This window comes from Salvelinus namaycush, chromosome 25 (assembly GCF_016432855.1).
Source record: "Salvelinus namaycush isolate Seneca chromosome 25, SaNama_1.0, whole genome shotgun sequence".
Classification (NCBI taxonomy): domain Eukaryota; kingdom Metazoa; phylum Chordata; class Actinopteri; order Salmoniformes; family Salmonidae; genus Salvelinus; species Salvelinus namaycush.
This window is the reverse complement of record NC_052331.1, coordinates 20,339,035-20,352,230: the sequence shown is the minus strand read 5'-3', so window position 1 is coordinate 20,352,230 and position 13,196 is coordinate 20,339,035. Positions and strand designations below refer to the sequence as shown.

Here is a 13,196-nt window from a genome sequence, read left to right as displayed (position 1 = left end):
ACTAAGGAGTGTTTTATGATTTAAAAAATTTACGAAAGAGAGCTAAGCACATGCAAAATCCTAGAGGAAAACATGCTTCAGTCTGGTTTCCAACAGATACTGGGAGACAAATTCACCTTTCAGCAGGACAATAACCCAAAGCAAAAGGCAACACTGGAGTTGCTTACCAAGATGACATTGAATCGCTTGAAAATCGATGGCAAGACTTGAAAATGGCTGTCTAGCAATGATCAACAACCAACTTGACAAAGCTTGAAGAATTTTGATAAGAATAATGTGCAAATATTAGAGGCTTACCCAGAAAGTCACACAGCTGTCATCGCTGCCAAAGGTGATTCTAACATGTATTGACTCAGGGGGTTAAATACTTATCTGATGAAGTGTTTTATTAAAAAAAAATGTTTTTTACAAAAATCGTTGACACAAAATGACAATTAAATCCTTTTTAATCTCACTTTGTAACACAACAAAATGTGGAAAAAGTAAAAGGCAGGAGGTCGATGGCCCCCAAAACAAAACTGCCCTCATGTCAGGCAGCTCCTAGACAGCGCTTGATGCAGATGTAGCGACGATGGCCTTTTATTTAGCCTAGCTGTGGCAGAGCAGGAAAAGAGACATATTATCAGACTGTAGCAGTCACAATTTATGATATAATGAGGCAAGTCATGCAAACAAAGACAGATCATAAGTGTGGACATGCAGAATGTTTTAAAGGCCTTCCCCCCATGAAAAAATGTATATAAACGTACTGTATTCATCTTTAAGGGTAATAATGTGTATGTTAGATTGTGACTGCTATCAGGCTAACATCTACTATAGGCAATGATGTAGTGTCAAACAATAGGTGGGTAAACTCTGATCGCCGGTCACGGTGAAAAAAGTTACACTTACTATACTCTCAATGCATTTGTCTGCTAAAGGTGGGTAAACTGTTGGGCAACAAAAAAGGTGGGTAAACTGTGTTTACCCTCCACTACACCACTGACTGTAGGACTGATAAAGACTGTTCTTTTCTATAAAAAAGGTGAGTAAACTGTGTTTACCCTCCATTACACCACTGACTGTAGGACTGATAAAGACTGTTATTTTCTATAAAAAAGGTGAATTAACTGTGTTTACTTGCGTTTACCCTCCGCTACACCACTGACTGCAGGACTGATAAAGACTGTTCTTTTCTATACTATTGAGACCGTAACATGGTTTCCCCTATATTTCAAACACATGTAATTCACATTTTCCGAGATGTCTTCTACTCTGGAATTCATTCCTCCACAGTTCTTAGCTAATTGGCCTAATTACTTCATTAATTAGAAGGTGTCAAATTGAAGTCCTGTCAAACTGGCCACAGCGGGTGTGTATGAAATAGCCTATAGTTAAATAGCCATAGTGAATTATGGACATCAGTGTGAAAAGACCTTGACAAACTCTGAAATGCATCCAATTAAATCTGTAATGGGATCACTTAATTGACAGCTACATTACATACGAGAATGTGACCTTGTGACCTCAGAGTTAGAATTTGACATCCTTTATCTAAAGTGTTTGACAAGGTGAAGCAGTTTGATTAAAGTCAATTTTACCCATGCGAGCATATTGTCTTTCTCCTTTACAGGTATAGCATGCTCAAGAGGATTATATTAATCAAGCATGACTATTGAGGTAAGTACCTGTTCAATTGCAAGCACATCATGTCAGTTCATAAATTAAGTGTAGTGACCATTATGGCTCTATGATTTCATGACAGGGAGTCCATCTTGAAGCAACAGCTAACATGCTGTGCCTAGGTCCTTGGAAAACATTTTGGACAGTGAAAATGTTTCATATATATTTTGGACATCAGAAACATCTGATCATTCAGAGCACATAAACAAACCCAATTGTTGGGTCACTGATTCTCTGGTTCCATAGATTACTTTCTATGAGGTAAATTTGTGTGAACTATCCATTTAAATAATCCATCTTCTTTGTATCCACTGAATGTTTTTCCCAGGACTACAACAAGCTGCCACTAAGCATCACAAGTAGACCTTGTAGTCCATATTTTATTTGAGTTTTTAATTTGAATTACACTGAGACGTCTATTTTCTCACTAACAGGTCTGCCACCAGGCTCACCAGCAGCAACCATCCAGTATCAGTCCCATCCCTTCTGAGGTAGCTTCGTACACAGTCCTGGTGGGGGACTGACAGTCAGCCTTCCGCCCAGAGATTTCTGGGAGCAGGGCCAACTTTTCCTCTCTGGATCAACTCCATGGTAACGGTTCTGTTTCTTATACGAGCTGTGCCTCGGGTCATGAAGATAAGTGTGTATTCCATCCATGAATCATGGATCACATGTGGCCTATGTTGATCATTTTGTAATGACAATTATTAATTTTATGGACCTATTTACATAACAGATTGTCTGGACAATTATAATAAACCAGGTTTTTAGTTTAGCATGTTAAAATGGTAAAAAAGGTATCTGATATGCCAAAATGTTCTTAGATTTACAGTTGGAAAATCAACTGAAAGAAATGTTATAAAATCCCATGTGTATCCCAAATATCTTAACCCAAATGCACCACTAGACAGCACTGTTTACACTTTCTGCTTATATGCCGGCTGGTTATCAGAATAACTCTGGATAATGGAAAGCAGAGACCCCTGCTGGAAAGAGACAACATTATTACTTATTTTGCCCGTGAAAAGAAATTCAAAACTACTTTCTAAGTAAGAGCAGTGATTAAAATCACAGAAAGTCACTCACACAAACGCATGTGCATTGTGCACACACTTCAAGAAACACTTCAAGGCACTTTCAAACATTTTCTAGGACCAATAGGTCAAACCATCATCAACTTTTATGGTACAGTATAGGCTACCTATTGTTAATTTCGATATGGAGGTAACATAAATTAAATTATGGAAATATTCTCTAAAGAAATAGTGAAATATTATCAGGGCTATTACATTTTAATAACATTCTGTTAATTGAAATCCTGAAAATGACCTGCTGGAGAAAAAGGGAAAGAGCCAGCATGTCTAATAAAATATCCCTGGGGTCCATATACACTAGTACTTACACAGGGATTCAATCAGTGTGCTCAGATTAAAAAAAGGGAGCAGCACATTTTTTAATTGGGGCATTGTTCCCTGATAATCTATCAGAACAATACTATTTGGTCGATGAAATAACACATCACTAAGGCACTGTAAAGGAGATCGCTTCTAAATGTTATTCTACATTAGGTCAAGGTCTTAAGTTATCAATGCATATTATGAGAAGTAATTGAAAACAAACATATGTTATTTCATGGTCAATTATAATGCTGAATATTCAAGCCAGTTACACCAAGCACAACACAGTGGTCTCAGTCTTTCAAAAGTTCAATGCATTTCGTGACTTGCTTCTTTGAACTGAGTACAGTATAGGCTATTGTTGACCTCCATGCTGACAAATGATTAAAGTCCTCAGGACAGAGTGATAAATTATTTGTTAAATAATATTTAACATCAAGCAAATGCATTTACTGCACTTTGAATGAATCAATTTTGGCACCAATGTTCAAACATTTCTGCTTTCCACCCTTTTTCATCTTTCCTTGTCTCTCGCTCTGAGAGAGTGTGAAGCTCTTCATGAAGTATTCTTGACAAAATGCATTATGAGAGGCCAGGTATTTTATCAAATCAAATGTCACATATGAGCCATAAAAAGATGTCACATAACAGTTGAGCATATTATAATGTATTATACATTCACTATTGAATGTACGTGCGTACTTCTACAGGGCTAAATTAGTGTCATATGAGTTTACGGGTTAAATAATCTTAGAATCTTAGAATATATTATTGTTTAACTTTCAATTATGATCAATGACTCAAACTTAATATACTGTATCATAGACTACTGAAGACAAGTAAAAGTCCACTAAATTCGTATTATGCACATGAGAAAACACATGGCTGGAATCCTTGTCTGTAAATGGATCAAGACACTTTTGTTTAGCATTATCAAGTGGTCCTAAATTACACGGCTGGTGTCAGTTAAATTCCATTAAATTAAATTAAAGATCCAAATCATTAAATAGGCCTATAAGAATTGATCAAGTACTCTATTTCACTGAATTACGCTATAATGTCTTTACTGAACTGACCGAAATTAAAATGCAATGGACCAAACCCCTCGCTGTAGCCTGGTAGTTGCTGCAACCACGGTACCCCAAAAAGCAGAGGAAAAGACTGGAGTGGAGTTGACTGAAGAAACCCAGACTGGCTCCGTTTCAAACGCCTATTCAGATGGGATTTGTCCCCGCCAGGGCGATCAGGGTGATGAACCAGTAATTAAACCCCAAAAGCAATCGTCCCCTTGGCCTTTTCAACGTCTTGTCACTGGTCAAGGAGACTTGGTCACTTTGCACATAAAGGAAAGTGCGGACAGTGGGACAGATCAATAATCTAGGCCCCTCAAACTCAACTCCGGACCTCGAAACCAGCTCCACTGCATTTTTTCATTGTTCCCCTCTAATCAAGGATTTGTTTAGACCTGGGACACCAGATGTGTGCAATTAATTATCAGATACAACAGAAAACCAGCAAGCTCCGGACCTCTTAGGGTAAGAGTTGAGTAGATAACCAGCATGTCCTAAACTAGTTTCACTCTATTTCTCCAATAAGTTACATGTTTATGGAAAAATACACATGTAAATGACACGTAGCCTATACCTATATTAAAATTACATTCTTGACAACAAGCAATTGAGTTTTGTAACGGATTTATTTTACCGTTATTCACGATTAATTTCCCTGGGATATGACATTATGTGATGTAACATCGTTGTACATTAATGAGTTATATAAGGGTTAATCAACGAGGGGCTGGCTATACGTTCTATGGGAAATAATGTTGAACGACGTGTACGGTGTGTTCCACGACGCGCACCCCCACCCCACACCGGGTGAACGTTAAGTTTTTTTCCTTAGCACTACACAGCTGATTCAAATAATCAAAGCTTGATGATGATTTGGCTATTTGAATCAGCTGTGTAGTGCTAGGGCAAAAAAACAAAACGTGCACGGGTGGGCTAAGGACCGACTTTGGGAAACCTTGGTCAACTGAATGAAATGTGTCGGAAGATGTAGTTATTAGGCCTATACGGTATGTTAAACAGATCTACATAATCTAACCTAAAGGAAAACACTATGTAAGTTGGATATGTCCTGGCCAGAAAAACCTTATCAGAGTTGAGACCAGTGTGCCGCACAATTTTCACCAACAGCTTTCCAGACTAAATAGGAAGTGGTCAGTAGCCTAACCTTTATCCGCATCCTCGGGGACCCCCTTAGTGTTTTCTCCCTCCGTTTGTTTTTCAAAGGCCAACAGGAAGCAGCAGGATCCCACATGACCCCTGCATTGTTACAGAGCAGATATCACAGCCATTCAATGGAGCACATCTGTGTGCTGCTGATCTGAGGCTATGATCTGTGAGCTGCAGCCAACGCTATAGCGTTCATTCACAAATCCCTCTGACCCTCTAGCGTATAACCCTTTCTGAAGGGGAAGATAAACCAAATAGAAAGATACATTTACCCGAACAGAATGTTTTGGCTGGGCTAGGAGAGCTAGGATGGAAGTAACGAAAATGGGCATCAGGTAGGCCTAATAGAAATGGCTGGAGATTATTCAGTTAAAATAGGCTAGACTAGAATTATAGGACTCATAAGGCAATATTTTCCCAACTGTTTAGGCTAAGTCATGATGCAGATTTTTTATTTATTGAGTTGAATAATAATAATAGCCTATACAGAAAAGTGTTTAAGGAAATGGTGCATATAGGTTGGTTGAACTGCGATGTTTTAAATATGAGCAGTTAATTATAATTTTGAAAAAAATATGAGTTGGCCTAAGACCAACTCTGTAAAGGGACGGATTGCACATTTGCAATCAATAGCCTACACCTAATTATATTTCTGTTTTACAGACAGATTTGCAGATTGTGAGAGTTGAGGATGTCACCATGAAGCACAGAAATGTCCATGAAATCTATTTCAATGGCTAATATTCACATCTCTGCACATTTGTTTATCTTTGCACTTCAATTGCAATATTAGATTATATAAGATAAGGTTTTGCTCAATTACACATGAAAGGCACAGTCACCATTTCAGTAGGCTATCGAATCTGCATGAGCTTAATATAAAATAAACATTACACCCTTGTTGTGGTTTATTAATTAGCTAATGTTACTGCTCAAAAGTGAAGTAAGTATTTTGACTTTTGACTGTAAATCCTCTGGAATGCGGTTAAATAAAAGGTCATTGAAGGGAGGATCTACTTTCTATCACCCACCCTGATTTAAATGACGGAAAGTAGGCTAGGCCTATAGAATGTCATTCTAGGATCCTTGTTTTGCCTAAGAAATTCAAAGCAGGTTAAAAGACATTTCGAATAATGGAGTAGCCATAATACAGGCTCAACAAAACCCATCTGACATCTGCTTGGACCTCTGACAACTTCAAGCTGTCTTTTTGATTACAGGCTCCAACTTCACCCATGAGTTCTGGTAAATTTGCAAATAAGCATTGTAGAACAGCGTAAATAATTTCAAATAACGTCTGCGGCACATCAGTTTCAATTGGAACACGAATGCAGTATTCCCCCAAAAGTTTTTCAGCCAATTGGAATTTCAGTGTTTGCTTCGTCACATGTAGCCTATACGCGCACCTCACCGTCCATGATAAAAGTGAGCGTTTCAAAAGCTGTTCATAAGCAAAGCACGTTGTCCTTAAGTGCTATAGGCATATGAATGTTGCATTTAATGTTTGGTGCAGGTGCACTTTTTTTAAACCTTAACAATCAATACGGCATCAATATGATATGCAAACATAGGCATAATAGCCTGTATCACGACAAAAATACCCGAAACAAAACTAATCACAAACATGTATTGAGATACTAGGTCTACAAAACAATAGGCCAATATTTTGCTGAATTACATTTTTTGGGGGGGAGGGGGTAGAAATTATTCAAAACCTTTTATGATTTAATACAGCCGTATAACGCAAAGGTTTGACCATATTTCGTGAACACATTTTTTTCATCTGTTTTTGCTAACCTTTGGATATAGGCCTTTCTATTCGTGATGTATAAACTCGTAACCTCTACATCCATATATTAAGACAATGAAAGAGGGAAAATAGATCAGCTCAATCCAACTCAATATTCTCAAAAAGCAGCCAGTTTTGGACATTTCATATTTTAAAAGTAGCAGTCCAAAACATATATTTTCTTATTAGTTGGGCTTACAATCACTCCCATCAAAACACGACAGCCTCAGGTCATCATTATCAATATGCTATTCTCGTGCATTATTTTTGTACAGTAATCTTTTGCGGATCGTTGATAACATTTGGAGTAACTTCTGTCTTCTACATCCCCCAACTATAGGCCAACATTAAACACAAAATATGGATTCAGGTATATGGCCTATTCCAACAATAGGCTACATCGAGTTTTTTGGTGTTGCCATAGGCAATAGCTATCAAAAATAGAAAGTAACGATGTGCTCAATATGGCTGTATTACTATAACCTACTGCACACCAATTTTGGAGCGCAAGATGCGCTCTTGTTGACAGGAGTTAATTTCGCTCGGCAATATGTCGAAATGACCCACTTCGATTGTAGGCATATATGACAGTTAGACAGTATATAGGCCCACTATTCAGTCAAAAATGTGGGACCATGTGGGACTTTTGCAAATAATCATAAGATATAGTTATTTGGCCATAAAGGATTTAGGCTTGTCTTTAAAAAATAATAACAGACATTGCTGAAACAAAATTTGCATCCCACTTAAGAGAGAACGCTTTGGCCTATGTGGGCTAGTCTAGGCTATGCTGCTCTGCAAAATATCTCTCCACAAACCTTGAATGAGCATTCATGATTATTCATTAGCCTATTGGCTATCCTGTTTGGGCTAATGGCTGCATTTTACCTAAAGACGGGACCTGAGGACATCACCCATGGCTTAGGCCACTGAGAGAAGACTAGTCTTCAATTCTTAACTGCAACATGTGAAATCACAGCATTTTGTTGCATCGCCAATATTTAAAGCGCCACGGTTCTTTTTAAGCGCAACCCGATTTGTTCATGAATAGACTAAAGACCAAACAGATAGTCAGCGTCCACCAGGGCAACAATCTTTAAGTAGAATTGTAGCCAATCAGTTAATTAGATAACCAGAGACCGACGACGGATGACTATTGTGCACCATCTTTGATTAGACTACTTTGACACCATAGGCGAATATGAAATTGCATCCCCATGTAATTTGAAATATAGGACTACTTCAAGTGCAATAGCCTCGCAAGTGAACCACCCATCATGTGCGCCTAGTCGGGAAACACCGCTGGGAACTTATTCGGTAATGTTGGGGACTGCTAAAGCGTTTAGCGAGTGCTGGCTCATCCCTATATGTTTGGTAATCGTCTCCATCAATATGCTGCAACTATTTTCAATTCGAAAAACATAGGCCTATTTGAGGTTTCACACCCCACCCCCATTCGGGGATACCCCTTTTCATGGGCATGCCTAGTGCTCTTTGAACCGAGAAACCAACGAAATGTGGAGATTTCTCTATAGCCTTAAAAAAAACTCAGCAGAAAATACTTTGGTTTTGATGATAAAAAAACTACCTGGGATGGCTGACTGAATCGGAAATAGTGTCCTACTTGTTTATGTTTTTTTAATACTACAGTTTTGGGAATTGGGTGGAGGGGTGCTGTCAAGTGTAGAGTCATCGGTCATGTGGTAACATTTCAGGAACTCTATTGGTCCAAGGCACGTGTCTTGGATACCGGACTGCAACGTCACTGGGGGGACTCGTAGCCTATTAAAAATAAGAACCAAAATCCATAGTGGAACTATTTCAGGAGCAGTTAGCACCTCTATCTACTCGTAGTTTAGAAGTTGAAGCATTAATGTTGGATTTGTTCTGAAAGGGAACCACTACAACTCAGCATTTTATATGGTAGGCTACTTAATCAACAAATATATCAACCATAGCCAGGCGGAGAAATACATTTTAAAGTATGTTTTTTCTTTGTGAGAAAGGCAAGAGGCGGATTTTCAGTAGGCCTACTACCAAAACTAGATACTGAAAAAAACGGAACTAGTTTTTATTTCCTATTCCGTTTTATTGAAAAACGCATTGGACGAGGAATAAACTAGAAACCTCATAAATTAATATTTATACTTTTGTGTGGGAGAGAGAGAAAAGTGCCACAATTGGACATTGAGTATTTCACTATGGAAGAAAATTATAATGGCAATAGAGAGCATCAAGATTCGGGCGAAGAGTCCAACAGAGCTATTCTTCCTCTTCTCCATGCACCTGGGAACCAGCAACCGCACCGGATCACCAACTTTTATATTGATAATATTTTACGACCAGACTTTGGACGGAGGAAAGATGGGACTTTTAATTATGATGAGAATCACCTCAATGGACGAGAGAATAGTCCTGGCCTTCCCCCAAAATCTGGGCAGTTCGGTGGGACGGTGTCAGGGGAAGGAACATCGAATTCTCGTTCAGTCAGTGAGCCAAAAAAAGCAGATATTGTTGCAGATACGCTTCTCAAGCCCGGAGGAGAAATTGGAGATCAGTGCCTGAGCTCCGACTCGGAAAGTTCTCATGCCAATTCTGCACCTTCTTCGAAACCTATGCTCTGGCCAGCCTGGGTGTATTGTACAAGATATTCGGACCGACCATCATCAGGTAACGTCTAGTATTTTTATTGCCTTAGTATTTAGTACGAATATGAATACCATGAGCCATTGGATCGCTTGAGCGCAATATAAACTGACTCGGTGAACTAAATATGTCGAAAAATAAACCTGAAACCACATCCTGCAGCCGCATAATACAAGCATTTAAAGTATCCCTTTGTGTAACATATTTTCAAGTCTTTGTCCTGAACTTTTAGGAAATTAATAAAATAATATTCTAATTCTTTTTTTACCTGCCAATTAGTGAAAAATATTCAGAATTTATCCATAACTACAGAAGACTTCGATTATCCTAGGAATTCTGGTTTCAAACCAAATAGCCTATATATCAGGCTACTACAAGTAAATGTTATTTTATTTTTACTGTTAGCCTATTATAAGTCTATTGTCAACGTATAAATATTTGGCTAGTCATGCAATTTTATCAAGCTGACAATTCCAGTTGAATTATAAAGAGAGAAAAAAAGAAAACGAAGAAAAAATAGAAGTAAATCATTTTTGGAGAAAAAAAGGTTTGAAACTATCGTAATATTAAAAATATCGAAGTAGTAAAGTTTCAAAGTAACTTTTAAAGCAGTAGCGAAACGTTTACACCATTGTTCCTCAGTAGTCTTTAGAAAAAAATATAATTAGAATTTTTGTTTACAATGGAGCGAGGCAAAAAGTGTATTCCGTGCACGTGCAATATGAGATGCGTGCAATCAGACTTTTAGAGTGCAACGTTTGGAGAAAAGAACTGGAAAAATATTAGGAATAAAAACTTTAGCTACTTTTACTTCTCTCCTCTGATATATTTAGCCTGTAGTTTTCATAATATTCTCAAACTATTCTCATATTAGGATATTAGGTCTAGGCCTAGCTGCTGGTTGTGATTTATTAATGTCAATCTTCCATTATGGCCTATAGCCGAATGTTTGTTTTATTTATTTTTTCTTCAACTTCAGAAGTGTATCAAAGCAACTATTATAGTTGGCCATTTTCATTTAGTTGGCCATTTTCATTTAATTTCTAGTTAACATCGTTTAAACTTAGGGAATTGTCATATTGGACTATTACTTTAGCTTTAGAAGCCCTAACATAAAGTTAATATCCCATTGTCGTATAACATGTAGCCTATAGGCCCTATATTATGCATAATGGAATGAATACATTAACTTCTCCGAACAATTAAAAAATAATAGGCAAACAAAAGAAAGTTTCATTATGCTACTAAACAAAAAACGTTACCACTGTGTTTAATGTTGGTCTTAAATAGCATAGGCGTGCATTTCACGAAATAAACTGAATAAAAACCATTCCAGAAAACGGAGGGTATTTTGCAGTACGAAAAAAATATGCTTCTATGGAAGATGGGCCAATTGATCATAATAATATTCAAATGCTATATTGTGAAGCCAATAAACGTGTAGCTGCGAATCGATCTCTTATTTGGTGTAGAACTAGCCTACTCCAAACAGCAGAGTTCCAATAAATGTTTACAATATTCATTACACATTTATGAAAATGCAAGCTTATAAATGTAGTTCCTATGGTAACAGTGAGAAAGGGGCGCCTATACCGCCTCCCTCTAACCCCACCCCAATCAACACCATCATCGTCTACTATGCACACAAAACATCGCACCCTTTTAGAATAGGCTACACTAAATTCTCATGACATTTAGGCCTATAGTTTGTGTCTATATTGGAAATTTGGCTAATATTAATACCAACACAATACTTATTCTGCTACTAAAGGCCCATATGGCCTACTAGGCCTCCTTGGCTACTAGGCATACAACTAGGCCTATTCTTGATATTAATTAGTCTGGCATTAGTGATCATGTTATTGAGGACGTTGAAGGTATACTTTTTTTCGTTTCAAAGTCTGATCATTGAATGTATTCTAATATACAGGGCCAAGATCTCGAAAACCAAAGAAGTCGACCACGACAACGACACCAAGCAAGGATGACAAGCGCCCAAGAACTGCCTTCACAGCAGAACAGCTCCAGAGACTAAAAACGGAGTTTCAGACTAATCGGTACCTGACCGAACAGAGAAGACAAAGTCTGGCACAAGAACTCGGCCTCAACGAATCTCAAATTAAAATCTGGTTTCAAAACAAGAGGGCCAAAATAAAGAAGGCTACTGGAAATAAAAACTCTTTAGCCTTGCACCTGATGGCACAAGGACTATACAATCATGCCACATCATCTAAGGATGAAAAATCAGACAGCGATTGAAGAAAAATAAACAATGCAATAAATAACTTTAAAGGGCCAGTGTACATAATACCAGCAGATATTTAAACATGAATGAGACAGGATTTTGCAATATTCTGTAGCCTATATACAGTATATAGGGACTAAACCATTTTGTGTTATAACACTTGCCATGTACTCCCTGGAACTTTAGAATGCTTCATCTTCATTAAAGTTTTTTTTTTTTTTTTTTTAGCAAGTTGTTCTTTTTTGTTGTTGTTGGTAGGCCTACTTGACTTTGTGGACACATTTAACCGAAATAATGAAAACATGCTTAAGTCCAAAGATTTGTTCTGCTGCATTTTGCAAACCTGTGAATTTAAATAGCCTAACTTGTGTTTATCTATGATTTACATTTTTTATCACACTGTTTCGTTGTATTTTGATGTTTATGTTAAATACATTTGAGGTTCCTTTGTTTTGTGTAAAAATACAGCCTTTCTGAGTTGATATGGAGGGACTAAGGCATTGAATTAAGCGTATTATCTGATAAGAATGCATTTTTATATTCGAATTCTGCATTAGCTAGGCTATAGTTCTTGTGAGCATTACATTTTAATTATTTCAGCAAAATAATTCAGCTTTGGGTAGGCCTATTGATATGAGACAGATTTGATAAAAATAAATAAATAATATATTCAATAGGCCTGCCTATACGTTACTTTAAACTTGACCCAAACGATAGAAATGAGTTGAGGCTTAAAAGGAATGTAACTTAACTTTCACTAAAGGACCTCTGTTGAAATAGATAGCATATTGTAAGAAAAACAAAATAGTATTATATAAACCGAAATATGTGTCTGGTATGCAAGCGCATAACACCAACTTTCTTGCAAGTTTTCCATTGGTTAACAATGCTATGATGCACCCACAAGTTGAAGTCATGCGCGCTTAACTCATATCCAATGGGTTTTAAATAGGGAGGAGTGGTGGATGGCAACAACTGGAATTGAACAGATATCCATTTGAAAGTATCATGGAAATGCAATCGTTTTGGGTCAGTTCCACTACCAACAAAATCAATTTTTACCCAGGCTCAAATCAGGATTTCAGTGCCAAGTGAGGCCTATACGGACTGTATGTCTTCACTTCAATCATTATAGTCTTATTAAAAACTTCAGGGATGAAGTAACGTCAACGGGCGTCATATAGGTTTACTGTACAAATAATGTAGGCTATAGATACGGT

The 13,196-nt window shown here is 37.5% G+C and overlaps 1 protein-coding gene across 1 annotated transcript; it reads left to right on the top strand.

Moving 5' to 3' along the window:
- Window positions 1-9,286: 9,286 nt before the first annotated feature.
- On the top strand, window positions 9,287-12,167 carry LOC120020146 (homeobox protein engrailed-2b-like). Its single transcript, XM_038963619.1, has 2 exons — window positions 9,287-9,755; window positions 11,662-12,167. The coding sequence occupies exons 1-2, from the start codon at window positions 9,287-9,289 to the stop codon at window positions 11,988-11,990; spliced, it is 798 nt and encodes a 265-aa protein (XP_038819547.1). The 3' UTR covers window positions 11,991-12,167.
- Window positions 12,168-13,196: the final 1,029 nt, after the last annotated feature.

What these genes read in the sequence shown, in the direction of transcription:
- LOC120020146 (XM_038963619.1), top strand. Translation starts at nt 9,287, where the DNA reads ATGGAAGAAAATTATAATGGCAATAGAGAGCATCAAGATTCGGGCGAA. An exon ending in TTCGGACCGACCATCATCAG is followed by an intron (nt 9,756 to 11,661) that starts GTAACGTCTAGT and finishes TCTAATATACAG; the next exon opens with GGCCAAGATCTCGAAAACCA.